General features: G+C 35.8%; 2 protein-coding genes, 1 long non-coding RNA gene and 1 pseudogene across 5 annotated transcripts; 3 read left to right on the top strand and 1 right to left on the bottom strand.

The window, feature by feature from the left end:
* Positions 1–4,705: 4,705 nt before the first annotated feature.
* On the top strand, positions 4,706–6,135 carry LOC133704179 (transcription factor MYB2-like). Its single transcript, XM_062128947.1, has 3 exons — positions 4,706–4,921; positions 5,276–5,405; positions 5,521–6,135. Exons 1-3 carry the CDS (start codon positions 4,765–4,767, stop codon positions 6,023–6,025), a joined length of 792 nt encoding a protein of 263 aa, XP_061984931.1. The 5' UTR covers positions 4,706–4,764; the 3' UTR covers positions 6,026–6,135.
* Positions 6,136–7,500: 1,365 nt separating this feature from the next.
* Positions 7,501–12,384, top strand: LOC133704048 (uncharacterized). The gene is made up of 4 exons (XR_009843982.1): positions 7,501–7,619; positions 8,548–8,627; positions 9,220–11,751; positions 11,858–12,384. It is a non-coding gene; the product is annotated as an uncharacterized LOC133704048 (long non-coding RNA).
* Positions 12,385–12,522: 138 nt separating this feature from the next.
* LOC133704047 (probable folate-biopterin transporter 8, chloroplastic) lies at positions 12,523–15,622 on the bottom strand. Of its 3 annotated transcripts, XM_062128777.1 has the most exons (3): positions 14,839–15,622; positions 13,441–14,171; positions 12,523–13,347 (listed from the first exon to the last, which is right to left on the bottom strand). In XM_062128777.1, exons 1-3 carry the CDS (start codon positions 15,341–15,343, stop codon positions 13,018–13,020), a joined length of 1,566 nt encoding a protein of 521 aa, XP_061984761.1. In that variant the 5' UTR covers positions 15,344–15,622; the 3' UTR covers positions 12,523–13,017. The 3 variants fall into 3 exon arrangements, with proteins under 3 accessions (XP_061984761.1, XP_061984760.1, XP_061984762.1); XM_062128776.1 differs by having other exon boundaries at positions 12,523–14,171; XM_062128778.1 differs by having other exon boundaries at positions 12,523–14,160; positions 14,839–14,889.
* Positions 15,342–25,711, top strand: LOC133705213 (DEAD-box ATP-dependent RNA helicase 13-like; annotated as a pseudogene).
* Positions 25,712–26,133: the final 422 nt, after the last annotated feature.

Genomic DNA, 26,133 nt, shown 5'->3' with positions numbered 1-26,133 from the left:
TCAGCGATAGGATATAATTCTTGTTCAAGTAAAAAGAGGCATCAGCTAAAATTAGTCGGCAGTGTCCAGAAGACCAAGGATTAGAGAGATCTGAGAGTGTTTGACAAGAAGTTCATAATTAATATAGAGAACTTCTGTTTCTTAAGTGATTAATGTAAATGAAATGTTTGAGATTTTTAAAGTTTTTTTTTTTTTTGAAAATATATTAAAATAATATTTATTTTTAATTTTTAAAATTAATTTTTAATATTAGCATATTAAAATAATAAAGAATTATTAAAAAAATAATTTGAAATAAAATAAATATTTTAAATTTTAATGAGAAACGAATTGTTCTAGAGGTCTAAGTTAATGATGGTTTAAAATTAATGGGAAGATTATCATAGCTTAGTTTGAAACAAAATAAGGGATGTCTCACGTTCTTGTAGAAATGATTGATGTTTATTTTTGTTGAGATATATTAAAATTTTATTTTTTAAAAATTATTTTTAAAATCAGTATATTAAAATAATTTAAAACACATAAAAAATTTAATTTTTTTAAAATAAAAATAATTTTAAATTTTTGAGCAACGCGGTTTGGATCGCGTTCCAAAACAGAGTTTAAATTACTGTCAACTATACTGTAGCATTCACAATTAGCACAGCTACAAAATAATTATAATTTATTTTCAATATGATAAAACAGAAAATCACAATATAATGAGTGATCATATTTAGAATTTGACAAGGAAAATGTCTGGATTGCCAAGGAAAACAAGCAAGATCTGCAGTTCGAGTGAGTTCTACCTCTTCGAAGGCGCAATGAAAATTAAGAATCAGAGACCAATCGTGCAAACGTTTTATGGGAGGCAATCAGGCAGATTTATTCATTATAAAAAACTCAAGCATTCGTGCACAATTAGCTTATGTCATCACGCATGCCTTCAAGTGGACAGAGATCTGTCCAGGAGACTATGACTTCTTCACCACAGTCCATGCCAAGGAGAAGGAGGAGGAGAGGAGAGGAGAAGAACATTTTACGTTCATGTTTTTGTGGCCATTTACAGGTATGGTCAAATTTGATTAAGAATTAATCTGACTCAAATTTGGATTGGTTTATGTCCGCCACCATTAAAGCTCTCTTTGTTTTATATTTATTGTATATTAAATTTATCTGTTCCTTTTTACCTTCCCTGATTGATACAGTCAACGCCATCGAGAAGGATTTTAAGCAAGTTTCAGTTCAAAATAGTTCTAAAAATCCTACTTTACCTACCTGATCTTTGCTTTCGGCTTTCAAGAACATATCAAAACATTGAAAACTTCAAAAAAAATAATGAAAAAAAGACATCTGTTTACTTTACTTAGATTCAATCAAATTCAATGATAAGCCGTTAAGCGGGTGTTTGAGAGAGTAATAAATATTATTTTTTGTTTAGAAATATATTAAAATAATTTATTTATTTTTTAAAAATTTAATTTTAAAATTAGAATATCAAAATTTTTTTTATATAATTTTAAATAAAAACACTTTAAAAAACAATCTTTACTGCTATCTCAAATACGCTTTAAGAGTGTATTTGACATTATAACATGGTGATTTTTAAAAATATTTTTATTTAAAAAAATATTATAAAAGTCATTATCTTAATATTTTTTTAAAAAAAACACCTAATTCCCCTATATATATATATCCTGATCTGGCCTAGCTTGTTTAATGTGATCCCATGCTTTATGAAGCTTGTAGAAAGTAACGGGCACGAGACAACGTTAATTCCCTTCCAAGAAAGAAAAGACAAAAGGGAATTTGTACTTGTAACCCCACAGCATCCTCCTCTACACTCTATCCTCCTAATCACTCTGAAAAGACACCCACCGAAGGTGTCTAACAAGGAAACACAAGAGGTCGTTGTAGTTTGACACCTGTAATTTTTAAATAATTATTTTCATTTAAAATACAGACTAGGTTTTAGAATACAACTTATATATAATTTTAATATATTTTTTAACACACTATACTGTATTCAATTTTTATTAAATAAATATTAATAATAAGATTTGAATTCGTGATCATTTAGTAATTAAAACTCTAATACTATAAGTAATTAAGATTTTAATGCTATATTAAAAATTCATCTAGATCTAGAATTTTAAATTATTAAATAAGATTCTAGAATATAATAAGGTATAATATATTATTTTTTTATATATAAATAATGCTCAGCTGTAAAACAAAGCTGAAGCAGTACAAGCATGCTGAGGGAACAGCTCTTTTGAGTTAAAAAAAGGGGTGCAGGACACGGATTAGCGGTGTCTAATTATTGAATTAATTAAGTGAAAAAGGGTTTTGATGCCGATAGAGTTGCCTGCAACAAGATAATAGGCAAATGGCCACGTGTAGTCTTTTCCCGATTTTAATGTTGTTATATTTTCTGGTTCATTCGAGTTTGAAGTTGCCAAAATAGTGGAATGGTGAAGTCACACGTTGCTCTATGGTTTGTCATGTATGATGAGCTTGTGTAATGGGTTCATGGCGAATGACAAATAACTTTCCGGTTTATTTTATTTTTATTAAAAGTGGATTCAATATATTTACTTGTTACTAGACAAATTCATCAATATAAAATATTTTTTTTTATCAAATAAAATTTTAACTTAGTTTTCAAGATTTTTTTTATTTTGGATGAAAAGTATTTTTTAAAAATTATGAAAAAATCAGAATTATCTTGTTATTTGTTGATTATATCAATCTTGGTTTTTAATTTTTTAATTACTATATATTTTATTTTGAATTTTGTTTTCAATTTTTTCTCCTATAATTTGATTTAATTTTATTTTTATATCAATTTAATCCTTATTTTTTTATTGTTATTTATTTTATTTGAAATAATTTATGAAATTGTAATTTTTTTTAATTTCATCATCTTTCAACTTTTTTATCTATCAGACTTGGTCTTTATTATTTTAATTAATATTTATTTTATTTAAAATAATTTATGAAACTAGGTTATTTTTTTTCAATTTTATCTTTCTTCAACTTTTTTATCTATAAAATTTGATCACCTTTCTCTTAATAAACCTGAAAAAAAATTAAAATATTAACAAGTTATTTTCTAGTTTATTTTTCATGATATAGTCAACTACTTGAAAGTGTTTTTTGGCTCATTTTTCATAACACCACCAAACATTTAAAAATAATTTATTTTTTTAGGAATCTATTTTTTTTAATAAAAACCACTTTCTAAAAAAGTAGTTTCCATTAAACAAACGCAACCTTAATGACCTAGGGGGTGTTTAAAAGTTTGGTAGTAGTTGTTTTTCAAAATATTTTTTCATTTAGAAATGCATCAAAATAATATTTTTTATTTTTAAAAAATTATTTTTAACATCAACATATCAAAATGATCCAAAAATTAAAAAAAAATTTAAAGCACATATTTTTTTTAAAAAAATATTTTTAAAACGCAAAAATTAATCCATTCTTTTTACTTATCAGGGCTCATCTACTATGATTTTCAGCGACCCACCATGCTTCTCTCCCTAACACGACCAAGAAGCCATGTTAGCATTTAGAAATTTGATCAGTCGAAGATTTGTACCCTATCTTTGTTACTGTCTCTTTGTACATATAATGCTCGAGTGTTTCCTTGTGTTTAGCACTTGTTGCCTCGCAAGTATGTTTTGTGCCCTCTCTTCTCGTCTCTTTGCTAGACTGAACATACGCATCCACCCACCCCCGAGCATTTTCTTTCCAGCATCTTCTCCAAAACACACACCTGTCCGCAAGGTGACCGAGACCATCAATGGCTTCAGTATTATAATGGCTCCAGCACCCAAAATGGAATCCATCAATTCTATTTAATTAACATTTTAATGAAGATTACTCGTGTCGATCTCCTTAATAAGTATGCTAATCAAACAGCTGGTGAAAACTTATTGGCGCACGAGTAATTTTCATGTTAAAAAACCCACCACCCATGTATTTTTAAATATTTGCTACTTCTAGATTATGCTTCAAGGGCTATTGATCATACCAGCTATTCTAGATTTTTAAAATTTCTTTCGGACACGAAATATTAAAATAATAATAAAAATTAATTTAATGCTAAATTGTTTTAAAAATTTTAAGAAATACTGCTGGAAGACAGTACTACTGTAAAACATGTGTATGGTGTCGTAATGCATGAGCCCTATTCTATACGTGGCGTACGTCCATGAGATTACTAGCTCTCTGTCTCACTTTAGCATAAAATGAACCCTAATCTGATTGGATTCTATCCTTATTAGGACATGTCACCCAAGGTCTTGACATTCTTTTAATTAGATTTCCCAGATGCCCTTGCGTGTCGCAAGTAGTGGTATGAGTGGCATAGGCATTTCCCAATCTATGGAAAGATTTGATCCTTACATCACAACCACTTGATTGGCTTGTCACTTCTGCGAACACTCGTCAATCAGAGGGTATGGAATCGATTTAGCAAATCATGATCCCATTAACTTTAACTAATGTTTCAGAACAATGGATAAAAAGCTATGGAAATGAATTCGTTACAGAAATATAAAAATATCAGATATTTTTTATTCTGATATAGCAATCAAACTCTACACTTACTATAGGAGAGGAGAAGGACAGGGATGATATGACAGTGACCCTAAACTGACTGATGGAATATCAGATATAAATACGCAACAAACACTAGCCCCATATGCACAGAATTTGGAAGACAAACTTTACCTGCACGTTAATAAACACAAGTCTTTTCCTTAATTCCTCCCTTTATACATGTCTTGGGGAGTGATGGCAGGGCAGTTGGCCTGGGGTGGTCTGATCGAAGAGGGTTGGAGGAAAGGACCTTGGACTGCTGAAGAAGACAGGTTGCTTATTGAATATGTCAGGTTGCATGGTGATGGAAGATGGAGCTCTGTAGCCAGGCTTGCAGGTGTATATCTAACTCATCTCCACATACAACCTTTTCTTTAGCTACTGAGCTCTGGCTCGGTGTCTTATGCCTATTTAACCATGCTAGAGATTTATCTGGATATACATGGAAATTGCTAAGCTCGGTTAGATTGTTACGATTGAAATGGTGCACGCGCCCTGTGGCAAGGAACCCAATTTTTACTTGATTAATGACGCATGTACTGGATTTTCTTAATTAATTATCCTAGTCAATATTAGTATTCGTTTATGGAGTTTCCCTACAACCTTGTTATTGCTAATGCTGCCGTAGACTATAGTATTCCTCCTGGTCAGGACTGATATTTTATGTCCCTGTCTTTTGCTGGCTGTGCAGGGCTGAAAAGGAATGGAAAGAGCTGCAGATTGAGGTGGGTGAATTACTTGAGGCCAGACCTGAAGAGGGGGCAGATAACTCCCCATGAAGAGAGCATTATTGTGGAGCTGCATGCTAGGTGGGGGAACAGGTAAGAACTTGAACTCCCATCATCCTTACTGATTTTTTATTTTTTCGACAGTCTTCGTTGAGATTTTTAAATAAAGCTTTATATATAGCTAATTCAATTTCTTAAAAAAACTCAGGTGGTCCACAATTGCGAGAAGCTTGCCAGGAAGAACTGATAATGAGATCAAGAATTACTGGAGGACTCATTTCAAGAAGAAGGCCAAGCTCTCTTCAGATAACTCTGACAAGGCAAGAACTCGTCACCTGAAGAGGCAGCAATTTCAACAGCAGCAGCAGCTGCAGCGACAACAGCAACAAACTCAACATCAACAACCACTGCAGATAAATCAATTGGACATGAGAAAGATCGTGTCCTTACTTGATGAAAACGAAGATAAAGAGCCATGTACACCTGAAATGAGGCAGGAAATGGCCCCTCATGCCATGTACCCCAACACAATTGAGGAGCATGGCTTGCTATATAATATGTTCAATGTCAATAATGCATCAGTGCCTGAGGCCTCGAACGAGGATATACTCTGGGATGGCTTGTGGAACTTGGATGATCTCCATGGCAATCTTGGTGTGGCATGTGCAACAAGCAAAGCTAGTATGCAAAATTTAGTGGCACCTTTTTGTTAACTGATCACTAAGCACTGTTACATTTCTCTTGGTGTTAATTTTAACTGTTACTATGTATTTAGCTAGCCATCATCAAATGAGAAGGCTCTTAATCTGGAGCTTATTACTACTCTGTACGATTACCTTCTCACAAGAATATGGAACCTTGATAACGCAAATTATCCATCCTTCACCTTTTCACTCCCCCCCCTCCCCTCCTCCCCCGCCTCCCCCTCCCCCTCCTTTTCTTTCTTCTTCTTTAACCTGTGACAAGATGGTACCCGTAGACCAGTTTTCTTGTATGGAAATTAATTAAGCTCAACTCTTTCATTCGATCAAAGATAAACCATCTATATCAGAACCAGGTAATTCAAGAACATGGAAATTAACTTAATTCCTCATCGTATAATCCAAAGTTTTTGAACCCTATTGATTAAAGAGGGAGTCTCTTTAATTATCTGAACAATTCCTTTAAATCCAACCTTCACTTCTTCATTAATCACTATTATTATCATTATCATGATTTTTTTTTTGGGTTTTAGAACCGCACACATGCTATTGGATTAGTTTTCGTACAGTTAAATTCAATCCTCCTTTCCTATCCCATTAAAAAGAGACTATATATCTACATTGAAACGAGGAGAATATGGGTGCTTCTCAGAGCACCTTGTGACATCCTGGTATATACTTCGTATTATAGCAAACAGAAGAGTCAATGCCTATGGTAGAGCCTCTAAAGTTTTTGCTTTTACTGTTTAAGTCACCTTGTCTAATTGATTTTGGAAAGGATACAAATCCCTGACTTCACCACTTTAACTCGTTAGCAATTATTGTTATGGTTTTTTTTAAGTGTTTTTTATGTTGAAATATATTAAAATAATAATTTTTTTATTTTTTAAAAATTATTTTTAAAATCAGCGCATTAAAACTATTCAAAACATATAAAAAATTAATTTTTAAAAAAAAAGTTTGAAATTTTTAAAAACACGAGTTGACTAACATTTCCAAATGAACTCTAAAAATTACGTGAAAGAGAGTTTTTGTTTATGTGTGTGGATGTATTTTTTAAAGTGTTTTTTGTACCATAAATTATCAAATTAATTTTTTTTAAGATGTTTTTGATTAGTTATTATCAACAACAATAATAAAATCTAAAAAAAATATTATTTTAATATATTTTTAATTAAAAAATATTTTTAAAATACATTTTGCACTACCTTATCAAAGACACTAAATCTCCTACACTTTTTATGATGATTTTATTAAGCTTTCTTTGTTTCTATCTACTTGATTAAATTTAATGGTTAAATAGAAATTATAAAAAAAACACGATAGAAGAACTATAAAGACAAATTGTAATGTTTTGAATTAATGAGTAGGAAAATACAATAAAGCCCTTGGAGGCTTAAAAGTTGGAGTATAAATAAATAAGGGTATTGTAGTAATTAGATAAACATAAGAAATATAAATAGAAAGAAAAAAAAAAGAGATCTGAATATTTTGAGTGAAAAACCATGAGAGAGAAGGGAGAAGGGAGGAAGAAGAAGAAGAAGAAGAGAAAAGAGGGGAAAATAAGGGAAAAAGAAAAGGAGTTGGAGGAAATAAGTAAAAAGGGGTAAGATTATGCTTTAATGTGTATAATACGTTTTCTTTAGCTTTAATTTCGGTTTTGATAAATGTTAGGGTTATGAAATTTGTGTTTTGAGTTTAATTGATGGTTTAATTTGAATGTTATAGAGTTAATTGTTGTGGGTATTTGATTATTTGGATGATTTTGAGAGATTGTAGATGAAAATGATGATTTTGAGTTATAGTTTTGTTTGAATGGTGAATTTTGAGTTAAAAATCAGGGGAGAACAGTAGGTTTCTGTTAAAATTCTGGATTGGAGGTTGAAGATGACGAAAATTCAATTTGGTCCCTCAATTTGCAAAAATTACAGTTTAGTCCCCGAACTTTGGAAAATTGCAAATTGGTCCCTGGAGCCTATTCCGAGATTCTGAACAGAATAACATATGAATTATGGACAGAATTACTGTATAGATAAGAGAGTTTAACACTTTCAATTTGGTCCTCCAATTTGACAAAAATTACAATTTGACCCTAAAAATTTGGTAAAATTCCAGAATGGTCCCTGGAGTATAATGAGATGATCTGGACAGAAATGAGGATGAATTATGGACATAATTTCAGTATATTCATGGATTTATGATAAATTTTAGTTTGGTCCTTCAATTTGACAAAAGTTGCAATTTAACCCTTAAGAATATGATAAATTACAGATTAGTCCCTAGCTGTAATATTACCTTTTTCAGATTGGTTTGATGAATAATTGAGGGTTATTTAGTGAATTATTACCAATTTTATTAATTGTTTTATTATGGATTAGATTTTAGAAAAATCGTTAAATGTTGGGTTTTTAGGAAAGATAACTAGTTAGTTCAAAAAAAAATTAGGGTTATGGAATACACCCTTAGATAAGTGTATTAAATAGGTTATATATATTCTTTTGAGTCATTCTTAAATATGTCTCCTTTATATTCAGATAATCCTGATATTCTACCGGTGGGACGTCAGTAGGATTTTCTTCGATATCAGCTTTGAGTTTTGTTGCTTTCGAGTCAGGTGAGTGGATAATTTTCCATATGCATGAGAAATATTATAAATATTTGATTTGTTAGTATGAATTGGATCATGCTTCTTGATAATATATATGTTGATTATTATCCTTATTATGATAAAGCATGATCAATTGTTGAATCTGAATTCTTGATATGAACCAGTATATATTTTGAATTGACTTCTGAATTGATAGCTCCTCATTTGATTGATGTCATGAGTTGAGCTTTGAGATATGAATATGTTTGTTATATTATGATTATGAACCTATGGTATGTCAGTCAGAATACCCATGCTAACAGGGTAGTGTTAGTCTTTGAGCACATCGTATCTGAACCCTAGTTGGTCGGGGGAGTCACCAACCTGTGTGGACTGATCATCCCACAGTACGGAGCCTCATGCTCATTGCATTTTGATTTTCTGACGAACTTTACCATTTGATCTTCTTGTTATGGCCTATTTGAGAAACCTTCATATAAGAACCTAGAGCCATACTTGTATATATATTTCTCATTGTTGTATTACCTCGTGTGTGTATATTGAATGTTATCTACTCACTGAGTTGTTGAACTCACCATCTCATTATTATTCTTTTCAGGCTTATAGCTTGATAGCAGGTCACTTTTGTTGGACCTTCAGAACCTGCTTTTTGATTGTACTTTGTACCTTTTCTTTATGTCTAGTTAGTGCTCCAAAACTCTGAACTTATATAAACTCTTGTATTAAGACAATTCAATTATATTATGAAGTTGATTTTGTTATTAATGCTGCGTTGAACTTTGATTGAGTTAGGATAAGTTTGTGTGTAAGTTTGGGTTCGTATAGGTATGGAACTTTGGAGGGGAACCTTGCCTATGTGCCGATCATGGATCCGGGATTCGGGTCGTGACACAAATAGCATGAAATTCTAATAATATATGCAAATTTGTATCTTAATCAATTTATGCACATTCCATTTCAAGATGGGAACTAGATTCTCTCTCAGTGACACTTATTCCACATGTCATCTTTCTGATTTGCTATCTCATTCCCTTGTCTTCCATGTTTTCTAACATAAAATTATGCTTTGTAACCTGGTACTGTTATTTCATTTTAATTTTAATGTTCATGGAATTTTCGATTCAATTTTTTTATTATTGAAATTGCATATTGAATGGTCCCGTTATGACCATTCCGTCACTCTGGTCTCTTCAGCTAAAGATCTCCTTGATTTACTTCATCTCTCACTTACCCACAAATCTCTCAAACTCACCCAACAATGCCATGCTCGAATTCTCTCTCTTGGTCTCACTCAACACCCCTTTTTGGCCACAGAACTCGTCTCTGCATACGCTGTATATGGTGTCCCAACTCGTTTTTAACTCGCTCCAAATCAAGAGTGTTTATCTATGGAACTCATTGATTAATGTGTGTGTGAAAAATCATGTTTATAATGAAGCTTTTGGTTGGTTTTATCAAGATGCCGTGGTGTTTTGCTTGATGATTATACACTTGCAACGATGTCAAAGGTTTGTGGTGAGATTGGTGACTTGAATTCAGGGAAATTGATTCGTGGGAAAATTTTTAAAATTGGGTTTGTTTTGGATTTTATAGTTGCCAATTCTCTTATGTCAATGTATAGCAAATGTGGGGAATTTGGCGAATGTTTGAAACTGTTTGATGAAATGCCTGAAAGAAATGTGGGTGCTTGGAATGTTATTATATCGGGATATGCGGATTCAGGGGACCTTAATTTTGATAAGGATATGTCAGATTTTGTTAAAGATATGCAAATCGAGGGGTTAAAACCTGATGTAATCACAGTCTCTTCTCTTTTGAGTTTGCGTGACGGGGATATGGTGAAAAGGAACTATGGAAGAGAGCTTCGTGGGTTTATAGTGAGAAACGAGTTGGCTTTGGGTTCGGAGTTTGATTTGGGATCTTGCTTGATAGATATGTATTCTAGGTGTAATAAAGTTGATGTAGGTAGAAGGGTATTTGATAGCATGAAGGGTGGGAATGTTTGTACTTGGACAGCAATGATCAATGGTTATGTGAAGAATGGATCTCTAGAGGAAGGACTGGCTCTTTTTCGAGAAATTCAGGTGAGGGATGAAGTAGAACTTAATTAGGCTTCGCTTGTGGGTGTTCTTCCTGCTTGTAGCGCAGTTTCTGGTTTAATTGGTGTGAAACAAATTCATGGATATGCCATCAAGAAGGAATTTAATGGTGATGTTTCCTTATGTAATGCTTTGATCGGCATTTATTCCAAGTGCGGGAGCTTGGATCATGCAAAACAAGTCTTTGAGCATGGTTCTTTTCATAGGGATCCAATGTCTTCGTGTTCAATGATTTCTGGCTATGGATTGCAGGGGAAGGGAGAGGAAGGTATACAACAAGATGCTTCATCTTGGGAATAAATCAGACATGATAACAATAGTAGGGGTTCTTTCTGCTTGTGGCCGGTCAGGATTGGTAGATGAAGGCCTGCGCATCTATAAATCTACAATAAATGAATATAGGATTAAGCCAACGGTTGAGATTTGTGCTTGTGTTGTGAATATGTTAGGCCGATCAGGCCAGCTTGGCTGAGTTTTAGATTTTATTAAATCCATGCCAATGGAACCTAGTCCAAGAGTTTGGGTGGTGCTTGTTAGTGCTTCCATAACCCATGGAAATGCTGAGATGCAGGATCTGGCTTGTAGGTTCCTTATTCAGTTAGAACCTGAAAGCCCACCGAATTATGTCTCACTTTCAAACTTACATGCGTCTTCCAGGAGATGGGATGTAGTATCTGAGGTGAGAACAATGATGAAAGAAAGGTGCTTAACAAAAACTACTGGGTGCAGTTGGATAAGCATTAATAACACCACTCATTCTTTCTATGCTGCTGATAAACTGCATCCTTGTTCCAAGTCAATATATCAACTGCTGGATGACCTCGTATTGTTGATGAATGGAGCTGCTGTTCCTCATAATTTTGAAAATTTGACATGGGTGTCTTGAATATTGATATGCTGTTTTCTGTCTCCCTTGACAATTGAGGATATCTTATGCAAGCCATAACCTTATGCACAGATATGCATTCGTTAACCAAATGATTGAGACTCGACTGCTGTCCATACCTCTGGACATGTTTGCTGAAAATTAGGTTTGTGTATTTCTTTCTAGAGTTTTTATTGTCTTAGTTTGACGTACCATTGCTGATGAATGAATTCTAGGTATTTACTCAAATCTTAATTATTTTTTTCTTGCAGGCGAATTTTGCTTGTATTCTCAAACTAGCCAAGTTGTTTCATGTTAAGCTGTGTGGATTGATAGTATGGACACAGAGCATTCTAGTTCCGCTTCGGCTCGCCTTTTTTTTTTTTTTAAATAATTGAAACAAAAGGAGTGCAGCCAACCTTGAAGATAACTGACAAGATCTGAAGACTTGCCGAACTGATTGGCGGGGCAGTGAGTCACACTCTATAACTATCAGGAGCAATACATGCAAGCATCGTTTGACAGTGCTGGGATTTACAACTTTTTTTTTTTTTATCTTTGTAGATAAAAAAATTGAATATCTAGCAACAAGATTGTTGGAGCGCAAAACACTTGCCAATAAGCTGAAACAGGAAACAGGGTTGCTAGCGTTCCATATGGTTCTTACATATGTGGCTTCCATTGTAACCATGTGATATCCATGCTTGATGTTCAAACTTCTTCACTTTGCCAAATTTGTTACGGAAGCGTGGATTAGCCAACAAAACTATGTATGGAATAATACAAGGTATTTTCATGATTCCAGTTCTTGTTCATAATTTTGGTTTCTCTACTCAACTGTCCCCTCTGCTCTGCACACTCAACCCTCTAGCCTCCACCCGAACTATTTTTATTTTTTTTTCATAATTCAGGAATTTATTAACGGCACCACGAAGCAGAACCCAAACCATAGATGTCATAGCATTAGTTCACTACCAAAAGTTAAACATTGGGTATATAGGCTCCACAAATAGAACGGAACAGTCACAAACATCATCTAAATGCCTTCCTGCTTGTTCTTCTCCATTCCTCAAGCTGCCAGTTGAACTTGATGTGCAGCAGAAATAGTCCTCTGGAAATTAAACTACACACTTCAACAAACATCAGAAGCAAATCTTCATATCGAATAGCAAAATCCCATGATCAAGAAAACTTCCTGCTTGAATGGAGCTGGTAACTAATGCGTGTACATTTGTGAAACAATAATCCATTTGAAATTAAACAAAGGATCACCTTTGCCAGAGGACTTGCACCAATTAAAGGATCATTCTAATCTTAGCTGCGGCTGAATTGGGGTTAATTTGGGTGTGAAGACATGAGACATGGACAATTCAAATGTCCCGGTCTTCTACTCCTCTTTGTCCACGAAAATGTTATCGTTATGCTGGCTGGTTTATCTCTGTGAATCAGATTCTCTTTCACGGCGGTAAACATAAATAGAGCCTAACAACACTCTTCCAACCCTTCTATTTTTCCGTGTTCTTTTACTCATACCTTGCTTTCTTTCTTTCTCAACAATGGGTTCGGACATGGGTACACGATGAATCCATCCTAAAGGCAATAATGCTGCAAAAAACTGTATCAAAATTCCCACTGGCAGGCTTGAGTAATCACCAGATGTTATTCCAATCAGAGAAGCTAACCCAACACCCAAGAACCCACTGACAATTGATGATAAACACAACGAAGATGCCAAGAAAGAGGTAAGAGATCCTTCACAACCCTGAGGACATAAACTAGCCAATAGCAATGAAAAAGGAAGGAGCTTAAATTGAGCAAGGATTTCAGATAAACCCGAAAAACAACAAGCAAATACCTCGTTGGAAATTCCCAGTTTAAGATTTATCTGTCTCACTAGAACAAAGTCCAGAAGAAGAGAAGAAGCATATAAAAACTGAACTGCACCAACTAATTTCCTCATAGGCACTTCTTTCCAATAACGGTCATAGAGTACAGTCATGGAAAGAAGCATAATCTGGCCAATCACACGTGACATTCCAATAATTGAAGGATCAAGATGCAGACACTGTGTTTGATAGCAAAAGATGGAACCTGAGAGAACCGGAACTGTAGCAATAGAAGCTACGATCCAAGTGAGAGGGTGGGAGATGCTGTCCTCGTTTAATGCAGTTTTAAGATCACTTAGCTGTTTTCTGGTATTCTCCCAAATTGATGTCTTCACAAGGTTGTGATTTGATGGTTCTAATAAACCAAGCGATTTCTCTCTTACTATTGATGAAGTTGCTAGTTGAAGAGAGAGAAGAACTGAAAATACAAGAAACATGGTTTGGGGTGGTGTTTTTTGTAAGAAACAACCACCTAGCAAGTTGCCTAGGATTCCACCAACAGCTAAAGCCATAAATGCATAAGACTGGAGGCCTCCAATTCTGTTTTTTTGGCCATACTCTGTGACAAGAGCATCATTTGCAACTTCTGTGATTGAAGCGCCAAGATTACTGATAAGAATGCATGAAATAAGAATCGGAAGGGCTTCCCGTGCAACAGGGATCAATGCCAGCGGCCCCCAACCCAGCACCTGCAAAAAGACTGAGAATTTCACTTCCGTCAGCATCCTTTGTAAACTTGATCAATCAACCAGATATATTAGCTCGTAAGAATTATTTAGGATATGACGAGCTTACTCTCACCATCACAATAGATTTAGAATTGAGTTTTCAAATTTTCAATTTTCCCTTATCTCTGGTGATGGCCATATCTTTACCTATTTTTATTCTTCAAGAAATTCCCTACAATGACTTACAATAGACATCTAAGAAAAACAAACCATATACTATGCACCTTCAAATTCTAGTATTCATTAAAGACTACAGGTGATAGCAAAAGGATAGGATCTGGCCAAAGTCAGCAACTATTATAACTAGTCTGATAAATTAAAGGTTCCACATCTTTTTATTGTCCATGGACAGGAGGTATGGAGATGGAAATTGACAAAAAGAAGCTTGAGGCATAGCTACATAGGGAAAAGGAAAGGTGGGGATTTCAAGCAAAGGACAGAATGCCAGAATTCATGCCCAAGAAAATATAACCACATATCCAGCCTGATTTAGAAACATATATAGGATCCAACAATAAGCTTAAAACATAAAATTAAAGAATGCCAGTCAAGATGATTAATTAAGAACAATTTGAACAGAAGCAATGAACGCTGAAAAACATAAACTAGATAAAGCAGAGGAGATATAAGATAACAAACCTCCCATGAGAATATAAGGTACTCTATGAGCACCTCCAATGTAAAAAGCATCAGAGAGGAGTCCATAAAGAGGTTTGGCCACCATGGGAAGGTTACCAGAGATTTGCAAAAGCTGCAATTGTGATGGATGCAAGTTGAGATTGTGAGCCATATGGAAGTTGAGAGCAAGCCAAGGAAAACTCCTAAACCCCTGCATCCAATACCCAAACCCACACAAAGCCAGCATCTGTTGGCTACCCACATGGCCAGAATCTCTTCTTTCCTCGTATCCCCGGTTTATCTTGCCTTTCTTATGAGAAACGTGATCTGGGGTTATTAATACGGAGCCAAAAGGATGAGTCTTGGACTTTGCAGGGTTGTTAATAGTGTTGGGGTTTTTCCTGTCAAAAGAGCATGGAACTGGTTTCAAGTGAGATAGCTTAGTAGAAGAGGATATTTGTATTTTTGGGTTATCTGGAGACAATTTCGTAACTGGACTTCGACTGGCAATTGATAAAGGAATCATGGTTCTTGAATATCAGGAGGTTAAGAAGTTACTACGATTGTCGGTGCAGTTTAGATTGACTCTGTTTGTGAGTTGGAAACAGGAGGTGCGACATTAAGATCCACAGTTTAAGCCTTAAGGTTTGCTGAGAGAAGAAAGAGAGTGAAGTTTTCGAGGAAGGAGAAAAAACTAGAAGACTGCAGGAAACAGGAAGGGGTTTTGTATACTGCAGGAGACCGACAGAGAGGGTGGGAGCCTTGGAGGGTTCCAGGCAGACGATGACACCTTGTATTAGTGCTGTAGTTTTTAATTTTAAAGGGGGGATTTGGAGGGTCCTACCAACAAGTATCAATGAGATTGGAGGGGTGATGGTAGGGTTTGATAGGTCAAAAATGGAGACATCACAGATATGACGTGATGTTAGAAAGGGAGTCACTTCGGGCTTCTTTAGTCTTTGTCCAAATAATTGCTATATGTCTAAAACTTGGATCTTCCCAATATAGATAAAACAAGGAAATAAAACTTAAAATTGGCACAATCACATTTAATTTGTTTCAAGTGGTTGTTTGTTTTCGCTTCAAATTAATCTTTTGTAAAGATTAAAAAAAATTATTTTATTTTAAATTAATATTTTTACTTGTTTTGATATACTAAAATAAAATATATTGTTTTAAATAAAGAATTAGTTTTTAAATTAATATTAGAGAATAATATAAATCATATCTTGAAATTTCATCTACTAACTAAAGTTTTTAAGTTGAATTAGTTCTTTAACATGATATCAGAGTTTTAATGACTAAATAATCACGAGTTCAAATATTATTATTTTTATTTGTTTGATAAAAATTAAATATAAAATAGTATAAACTTATATGAATTTTAATAAAATAGTATAAACTTGTATGGATTTTAAGCTAAATAAAAAAATAAAAAAATAATATAAATAATATCTTAATTTTTATTTAATAATTTAAATTTATTTTTAGATTGAATTACTAATTCAGCTCATGGATGGTGGTTTAGCTCATATCAACCATCCTGTACCCTCTAAATTAACGTGGAATTAATTTCAATCAAATCTGTAAATTTAATTAGCTTCTTCATTCCTAGTGCCAATAACGTGATCGACTTGATCCAGAGCTGCCTGCACTGATACCTCAAATGATAGTTAGATGAGACCACACACTCCATACCACTACTCACCTCCTGGTTCTCACCTGCTATGATCAGCTACACTGTTATGCCCAACCATCCCCAGTTCTCACTTGCTGCTAGCCGCATTGCACTGACCATCATAGCTACATCAACTTTCTAGCACTGTAACTCTATTGCTTCCCAACTGTCGTTGTCGTTGCTCTTGATATTCATGCTGGCACCATTGCCTCATAATGGCATGCATATATATTGAAGACATCCTCCAGCTTGCCACTTCTCTAACTAGCTTAAAAAGCTGTTGCCACTGCAGCCACCATTGCCTACCACCATATCTAGCACCATCTTATTCACCAGTAGCTCTGCTCAGGATTGAATTTTAGGAAGTTCTGTTAATGAAGTTAATTAAATGTACCGACTCCTGTCTCAGCTAATTCCCCAGAAAGCAGCATGATGTTCATGAAGTATATTTATTAATTTTTTTACCTGAACATACAAGATTCCTAATCCATTTCTTATCAATGTGTATTTGTGACTTCATCAAAAAGTACTCTAGCTCAAATCCTCCATTTGAGCACCCCATTCATATGACATACTGTCTTGTTCAAAGCATTATTGGACTCTTTTCTTTGCTTCTTGCAGTTGCCTTCATTATCTTTCTTTGTGCTGGATGAGGCGGATCGAATGATTGAAAATGGACATTTTCGTGAGTTGCAGTCTATTATTGACATGTTGCCCGTGGCCGGTGATTCAATTGGAGACAGTCTAAAAGTTCAGAAAATTGCGAGACACTTTCTAGCATGCAAAGAAAGAAAAGACAGACTTTTGTTTTTTCTGCAACTATAGCATTATCTGCTGATTTTCGCAAGAAGCTAGCTAAAGCATGGCTCACTAAAATCAAAGCAATCAACTGCTGATGGACTGAATTCTATAGAAATGCTCTCTGAACGAGCAGGAATGAGAGTTAACTCTGCCATCATTGATCTGACAAATGTGTCGATTGTCGCAAATAAGCTCGAGGAATCATTTGTTGAGTATGTGTCTCACATTTGAATTTTTGCAGCTATTAAATGTATGAATCTAAGTAGCTGACAATGTACTTGGTGGGTTATTCTCTCTGGATTTCTAAATATATTTTACCTTACAATTGAGTGGGCCATGTTGATATATATATGCGCGCGCGCGCGCGCGCTCTAACTTCTCAACATGCATACATGCACGCCTGCAAATTCATGTCTGTAGGCTGGTTTGCATGGCCAAAATATTGTTCCACGGTCATCTGGCTTGTCCTGAGAAATAGCACGGGCTGTAGTTCAATGGCTGAATCCTTTATTGTTTGCATTCTTTTTTTCCTTGTTGCGCACACGGAACAGATTTTATATAAGATTGTTTGGATCTCTTCTTGCTCACTCTGACCTGTAGATCTTCACCTTGATTAACTTGTGTAATTCTTTCAAGAGCTGTCAATGAAAGTATCAATTGCACCTTTTGCCTTTGGTTTTTCACTTTATATGTTATGTTCATGTTTTTGTTTTTACCAAAATTTTTTTTTATCATTTTTCAGCAGTTGCTTTCTCAATGTTAGTATAATGACTGCAGATGTAGGGAAGAAGATAAAGATGCTTACCTATTATATATTGACTGTTCATGGACAAGTTAGCACAATTGTTTTCTGCACATCGATTGCAGCTTTGCGCCATATTTCTGCCCTTTTGCGAATTCTAAGCATCAATGTGTGGGCACTTCATGTTCAGATGCAGCAGCGAGCTCGTTTGAAGGTTTGTGATTTATTTTTTTTCCTTTCAATTATTTTATTCAAAATGTGATAATTCATTTTGTGATTTGAATTTTGCATCTGGTGCTGAGCTTATATTGCTAATGCACGAGTGCAGTTGTTAACTAAATAATTGAATAAGTAAATCTGTGATTTTGTATGGCAGGAGCATGCATTGTTTTGTGTTTTCTTCAACACCAACCACTTTCTCCCTTGTGTTTAATGCAGGCAGTTGACCATTTTCGTTCAAATGAACATGCTATTCTTGTTGCCACGGATGTTGCTGCAAGAGGCCTCGACATTCCTGGTGTCACTGTTGTTCACTATCAGCTTCCACATTCAGCAGAAGTAAAAATTGTGGTGCTTTAAAAAATATAAAAAATAAATAAAAAAATGGGATGCTTTAATTTACATTTTAAAAAAGTTGTTGTTTTCTTTTCTTTCTCAGTTTAAAATTTCATTTTATCTTTTTGTTAGGTTTATGTTCACCGAAGTGGAAGGACTGCCAGACCTTTTACTGATGGATGCAGCATTGCCCTTATCTCGTCAAATGATACATCAAAATTTGCTTCTTTGTGCAAATCATTTTCAAGGGCAGTGGCTCTTCCAAAGTTTCAATCTTTTCAACTATGAGTACATTAATTATCGTAAGAGATTATGCTTTAGTTTATATTGAACTATTCTTTATAGAAAGATTTAGAGTTTAGAGTTATGATTGAGGGTTTTGGAAAGTTAAACGTTAGATTTTTTCCATTGGGTATCAATTATATCAACGCAGCACTCAGTATTCTTTCTTTTTTCACAGCAAGCCTTAGATTGTAGTATTGAATTATTGCCCGAAGGGTTGTCTCTCTTTGTTTTTATTAACAAATGGTCAGTATGTTGTATTAAACTCAATCAATCTAGAAGGTCAATGAAGACAGCCACCAGTTGTCACCGCCTAGCTATCAACCACCAGCCACCAACCACCAGCTGTATGCCGCCAACCGCCTTCACACTTGAAGGTTGAATTATCTTATTTTGAATTCGTGTATAAATAGGTAGCTAAATGGATGCTATTCAATGTGGAAAAGAGAAGAAAGAAACACTAGAGAGAGAGAAAGAGAGGGTGTGTATTGTAAGCTTTTGTTTAATCTTTGTAAGCTTTTTGTTCTTGAAATAAAATAGTGTGTTTTATCCCCTCCGAGTGTTTCAAAACCACCACAAGTGGTTTCTCCCACCAACAATTGGTATCAGAGCCTCGTTCGTCAGAAAACAGAAGTGTTTTGGGAGATAGGCGAATTTTCAAAGTTGTCAAAAACAAGTTTTAATCATTCCACCGTGTAGAGCTCATCCATACGAACTCATTGGCGCAAAAATCAGCTTGATCGGAGACCGCGGTAACCCACACGTGCCACCTGAATATTCTGCACTGTTTGCCTGGTCGCACCCACGCGCTCCAGAGGTTGAAGACGAGTTTCGTTCACGCGCGTCATATTCGAGCTGTTTACACCGATATCCAGCCGAGCCTCCAGCCAGATAAGCTGAGCCGCAAGCCGAGTCGATAGAATATCCCCCAGAATATTCCCGGTTCAACCCTAGCGAACCGCCCGACGCCCAGAATTGGTTTTTTGACCGGTTCAGCCCATTTATGACCTATTTCCAACAAAGTCAGACCGATTCCCTACTGTTTTGAGCATTCTGGATCGATCTACAGTGTTCGTTTTGCCAAATTCAACTCTCAGAAGGTGATATAGTCATTCAAAGAGTAAAATGACTACAGAAAATGCACAAACACTCATCCCGAAGCTGACCAAAGACAACTATGATAGTTGGTGCATCAGATTGAAGGCATTCCTTGGTTCACAAGAGTGTATAGAGATTTTGCAATATGGTTATGATGAACCAGGGTCCAAAGAAGCAGAAGATACTCTACAAGAGGCAAAAAAGCAAGTCCTCAAAGCAAATAGAAAAAAGGACAACAAAGCAAAGACCATCATCTATCAAGGTCTTGATGAAGCTATATTCAAGATTATTGCTTCCGCAGAAACATCAAAAGAGATATGGGAGGCTCTCCAACAAAAATACAAAGGTGCTGACAGAATCAAGAAGATTCGTCTCCAATCTTTGCGAGGTGAGTTTGAATTATTGCAAATGAAGGCCTCAGAATCTATTTCTAACTATCACACAAGAATTAAGAATCTATTTCTGACTAGCACACAAGAATTATGGTGATAGTCAATCAGATGAGAAGAAATGGAGAAGCCCTCACAGATGCTCGGATTACTGAGAAAATTTTGAGATCCCTAGATCCAAAATTTGATTTTGTTGTTCTTGCTATTGAAGAGTCCAAAGAAGTGGACAAGTTGACAGTGGATGAACTTATGAGTTCTTTGCAAGCTCATGAGCAAAAGATCATGAAAAGAAATGGAGATAAGGCAATTGAGCATGCCTTACAAGCAACGTTGTCTCTCAAAGACAAATATGAGCAAGGGGAGACTTCAACAAGTGGATATACCACTCAAGGAAGAAGACCACAAAGACGGGGAGTTTTTCAGCAATTCCAAGGAAAAGGATCTTGGAATACAAGTTTTAGAGGAAGAGGTGGCAGAAATACCACCAGAGGAGGCCGAGGACAACAAGCATTCACTCCTAGAGGAAGAGGAGGCGGTTACAATAACCGTGACAAGAGGAATATCCAGTGTTATAATTGCAATCAATTTGGGCACTATAGCACTGAATGTCAAGGGAAAGCTCCATTAGAGGTACGTGAGCATGCCAACTATGTAGAGGAGGATGCCAACAGCAGAGGAGCAGCTGCATTATTTGTCCAACAAGGACTTGACAAGAATCAAGAGAATATTTGGTATCTTGATTCTGGAGCCAGCAATCACATGTGTGGCCAACGAGATCTATTTGGCGATCTAGATGAGACCATACAAGGTCTAGTCACCTTTGGAGATATATCAAAAGTTCCATTCAAAGGTAAAGGCAACATCCCAATCAAGTTGAAGATGTCTACTATGTCCCAGCCATAAAGCAGAACTTGGTGAGCATAGGTCAACTTTTGGAGAAAGGTTATACACTTTTCATGAAGAATTGTCATCTGACAGTTACAGACTACAATGGGAGATTAATTGCCTATGTGAAAATGTCCAAGAATATGATGTTTCCTTTAAACATCCAATATGATGCAGCAAAGTCTTTGAGTGCCATCACCAACAGTGAAGAGTAGCTTTGGCACCTAAGGCTTGGACATCTGAATTTCACAAGTCTGAAGATGCTAGCAAGCAAGAAGATGGTCAAAGGAATGCCCCACATTGATCATCCAGATGAAGTCTGTGAGAGTTGTGTTATCAGCAAACATCACAAATCAAGTTTTGCCAAAGAAGTCAACTGGAAAGCAAAGAGGCCACTGGAGTTAGTGCACACAAATATGTGTGGTCCTATAAAGCCTTTGTCGACTGGACAAAATAGGTACTTCCTTACTTTCATTGATGATTTTAGCAGAAAGACGTGGATATACTTTCTAAAGAGGAAGTCAGAAGTGTTCAATTGTTTTAAAGATTTTAAAGCAATTGTTGAGAAGCAAAGTGGCTATAAGATCAGAACCGTGAGATCTGATCAAGGTAGAGAATATACAGCAAATGACTTTGAAGCCTTTTGTACACAACAAGGCATCAGACATCAGACAACACCTGCGTATACACCACAGCTGAATGGTGTAGCTGAGAGAAAGAATCGAACGATTCTTGACATGGCGAGAATCTACTCACAGCAAAGAAGTTGCCCAAACAATACTGGGCTGAAGCTGTATCATGTGCAGTGTATCTACTAAATCGCTGCCCAACCAAAAGTTTGCAAGTTGTCACTCCACAAGAAGCATGGAGTGGTCACAAACCAAGTGTTACTCATCTTCGAGTCTTTGGTTGTGTGGCATATGCAAAGATCCCAGATGCAAGAAGGACCAAACTCGATGATAAAAGCGAGAAATGCATCTTTGTCGGATACGGTGAGAAAAGGATGGGATACAAGCTGTATAATCCCATCACAAAGAAGGTAATTATGAGTAGAGATGTTATCTTTGAAGAAGATAAAGCTTGGCAATGGAAGGATGACCAAGATGCAGTCAAATGGATCAGCACTGATTTGATCCTTGAAGATGAAGTGGAAGTACCACCAGTACTTGCAGAAGGTCTGATATTACCGGCAGATGAGCCATAAAGTTCGGTACACAGATTCCCTGTATTCAACAGGAGAAACACACCAGAATCATCATCAGCATCATCATCAGAAGGACAAAAAAGGATTAGAAATCTAGATGAGTTGTACGATGCCACTCAAGTCATGGAAGATACAACTCTATTTTGTTTCTTTGCAGATAGTGACCCACTTAGCTTCAATGAAGCTATCACAGAAGAGAAGTGGATAGAAGTAATGGATGAAGAAATACATGTCATTGAGAAGAATGATACTTGGAAGCTGACTTATCTACCAGAAAACAAGAAAGCAATAGGTGTCAAATGGGTCTACAAGACAAAGAAGAATGCAAAAGGAGAAGTACAAAGATACATAGCAAGAGTAATGGCGAAAGGCTATAAACAGAGAGAAGGCATTGACTATGGAGAAGTATTTGCTCCAGTAGCCCGGCTAGAGACAATAAGACTGATGATCTCACTAGCTGCACAACATAGATGGAAGATCTATCAACTCGATGTGAAGTCAACATTTCTAAATGGCTTCCTAGAAGAAGAGATCTATGTTGAACAACCACTTGGATACATCAAAGCTGAAAATGACGACAAAGTATACAAGTTGAAGAAAGCCCTCTACGGTTTGAAGCAAGCTCCGCGTGCTTGGAATACCAGAATTGACAGGTATTTTCAAGATAATAGATTTGAAAAATGTCCATATGAACACGCAATATATGTGAAGAAAGAAGCAGATGACAACATATTATTTGTGTGCCTATATGTTGATGATTTGCTATTCACCGGCAACAACCCTACCATGTTTGAAGCCTTCAAGAAAAGCATGGTACAGGAGTTTGAGATGGCAGACATTGGTCTGATGGCACACTTTCTTGGCTTAGAAGTGGTGCAGAAAGAAGAAGGGATTTTTATATCCCAAAACAGTTATGCCAAAGACATTCTTGAACGGTTCAAGATGGAAAGCTGCAATCCGGTATCAACTCCAGATGAGAATGGAGTAGAATTGAGGAAAAGTAAAGTTGGAAATATTGATCCAACTTACTTCAAAAGCTTAGTAGGAAGCTTAAGGTACTTGACATGTACCAGACAGGATATACTCTACGAAGTTGGTCTTATCAGCAGATACATGGAGACACCAGACCAGTCTCACTTGAATGTAGCCAAGAGAATTCTTCGCTACATCAAAGGCACAATAAATGAAGGTATGTTTTATACCTCAAGTACAAACTTCAATCTTGTTGGCTACTTGGATAGTGATTGGGGAAGAGATCTGGATGAAAGGAAAAGCACAACAGGGTTTGTCTTTTTCATGAGAAATACATCTTTCACATGGTCATCCAAGAAGCAATCGATAGTAACGTTATCAAGCTGTGAAGCTGAGTATGTTGCTGTCAACTCAGCTATATGCCATTTAATATGGTTAAGGAACATGCTGAAGCATTTGGGATTTCCTCAAGAAAATCCTACAGAGATTTATATCGATAATCGATCAGCGATTGCATTGGCAAAAAACCCAGTGTATCATGAACGAAGTAAACACATTAATACACGTCATCACTTTATCCAAGAGCATGTGAAGAACAAAGAAGTTAAACTGATATCCTACAAGACAAATGATCAAGTTGCAGATATCTTTACAAAGCCATTGAAGGGAGAAATATTTAGCAGATTGAAGTTCATACTTGACATGACATCCCTCGATTGAGTTTAAAGGGGAGATTTGTTGTATTAAACTCAATCAATCTAGAAGGTCAAGGAAGGTAGCCACCAGCTGTCACCGCCCAGCCATCAACCTCCAGCCACCAGCTGTATGCCGCCAGCCGCCAGCCGCCTTCACACTTGAAGGTTGAATTATCTTGTTTTGAATTTGTGTATAAATAGGTAGCTAAATGGATGCTATTCAGTGTGGAAAAGAGAAGAAAGAAACACTAGATAGAGAGAAAGAGAGGACGTGTATTGTAAGCTTTTGTTTAATCTTTGTAAGCTTTTTATTCTTGAAATAAAACAGTGTGTTTTATCACCTCCGAGTATTTCAAAGCCATCACAAATGATTTCTCCCACCAACACAGTATTTAAGGATTGCCTCAAATAATTGTTTGATAATAATCTCCTATGTTTATGCAGGAAAGTTTTGAGATTTCCTTTTGAAGAATCGTACTTGCCAGAGGTGATGAGACGGCTGTCTCTTACACGTCAAATAGACAAGATTACAAGAAAGGATTCCCAGGTATATAAATCGTTTGCTTGGACAATGTGAATCAGGGAATCTCCTAACACTACTTCTGCTTCATTCTGTAACTGGTGCGTGTGCATGTGCTTTTCTAGGAGAAGGCAAATAAAACCTGGTTTGAGCGAAATGCAGACTCAGTTGAGTTAATGATGGAGAATGATGACAGTGAGAAGGAAAGAGTGAAACTCCATGCAATTGAAAAATTTACAACAGGTTTTGTTTACTATGAAAGGTTTCTTATTCTCGTTTTGTTCTTTGAAATTTGAGAGTTTGGCCATTCCTTTTTCATTGAACAGGCAATTACAGTAATTTCTTTTGGATTTAACTTGCAGGAGCTTAACACTTTGCCTGGTAATAAAATAAGTAACCTATATACTGAGATTTTTGTTTTTATATTCCCTATTAATACATGTTTGAATGATGAAGTCTGCCTGGTAACTGTTGATATACATGCTAGCTACCAGAGCTTTGCTGCAGTATTTACTAGCTAGGAGTTTGCAGCTTATGCTAAATTCCGTGTAGTGTTAGAATCTCGGTCGGTTGAATAGAACCTGAATGATTGATTTGTTCAGCTGCAGGTTGTAATAATTTTGATGTTGACTATTGATAGTGCATGGGTGCTTTGTATCATTGTATGTGACATGCAACTCCTAGGGGGCAGCAGGGCATTAGCGGCAACTGGCAATCTAGTTTGGCTGGTATCCTTATTTCAGACGATGCTTGAATACATCACCCCCCATGTTGTGTCATGGTATCCTACAGTAAATAAAATGAATTTTCAAGTTTAAGGATTTTAACTACTCATGACTGCAACTTTTCCCACAGGCTGGATTAATTTCACATCTCCTGCAGCATCGGTTTGAAGAATTAGCAGCCAAAATTAGATTTGGGAGACAACAAAAAAAAGAAATTGGTGGTTACTGTTCAAGATTGTGTGGAGCCACTCCAGGCATTCCGAAGTGCTGGCCAGGAGGTATAATTTCACTATCGCATTCTTCCCTACTTTTCATGATTTCTTTATTGAACATTATGCAGAGCTCTAAATTCAAAATCTGGTAACGTCTGGACATCAATATGAGTGCTTTCTTTTCTTTGAAACTATTCTATACTTTGTGGTGATGATCATATCTTGGGTTATAGTACATGAATCATTTAAATAATCAATGTAGCTAAGTTTGCTATAAAATGCTGTCTGTATATAATATTCGGTTGCATAATAATTCTTTGGTGGAGAGAATTTTTTTCCCGGCAAGATAGTGAAATTACGTGATTTGAGCACAAGAGAGCAGTAGTAGTTGCAAAGAATGATTTCCTGGGTTTTTCTCAGTTTGGCTCCCCCTTCTACGCAGCCAACATTTCCATTTACTCCTCTAAAGAACGAGATAGTGCCCAAACCTAATACCACCAGTCCACTCCCTCCAGTATTTGGTACACCTTGTGTACACGTCTGGGAGGATCAAAGCTG

Source organism: Populus nigra, chromosome 10 (assembly GCF_951802175.1).
Source record: "Populus nigra chromosome 10, ddPopNigr1.1, whole genome shotgun sequence".
In the NCBI taxonomy this organism is placed as follows: domain Eukaryota; kingdom Viridiplantae; phylum Streptophyta; class Magnoliopsida; order Malpighiales; family Salicaceae; genus Populus; species Populus nigra.
Note: the sequence above shows the minus strand (reverse complement) of the source record. Positions and strands in the feature narration are given on the sequence as shown.

What these genes read in the sequence shown, in the direction of transcription:
- LOC133704179 (XM_062128947.1), top strand. Translation starts at nt 4,765, where the DNA reads ATGTCTTGGGGAGTGATGGCAGGGCAGTTGGCCTGGGGTGGTCTGATC. An exon ending in CTCTGTAGCCAGGCTTGCAG is followed by an intron (nt 4,922 to 5,275) that starts GTGTATATCTAA and finishes CTGGCTGTGCAG; the next exon opens with GGCTGAAAAGGAATGGAAAG. An exon ending in CATGCTAGGTGGGGGAACAG is followed by an intron (nt 5,406 to 5,520) that starts GTAAGAACTTGA and finishes AAAAAAACTCAG; the next exon opens with GTGGTCCACAATTGCGAGAA.
- LOC133704047 (XM_062128776.1), bottom strand. Translation starts at nt 15,343, where the DNA reads ATGATTCCTTTATCAATTGCCAGTCGAAGTCCAGTTACGAAATTGTCT. An exon ending in ACCTTATATTCTCATGGGAG is followed by an intron (nt 14,172 to 14,838) that starts GTTTGTTATCTT and finishes TGAAATTCTCAG; the next exon opens with TCTTTTTGCAGGTGCTGGGT.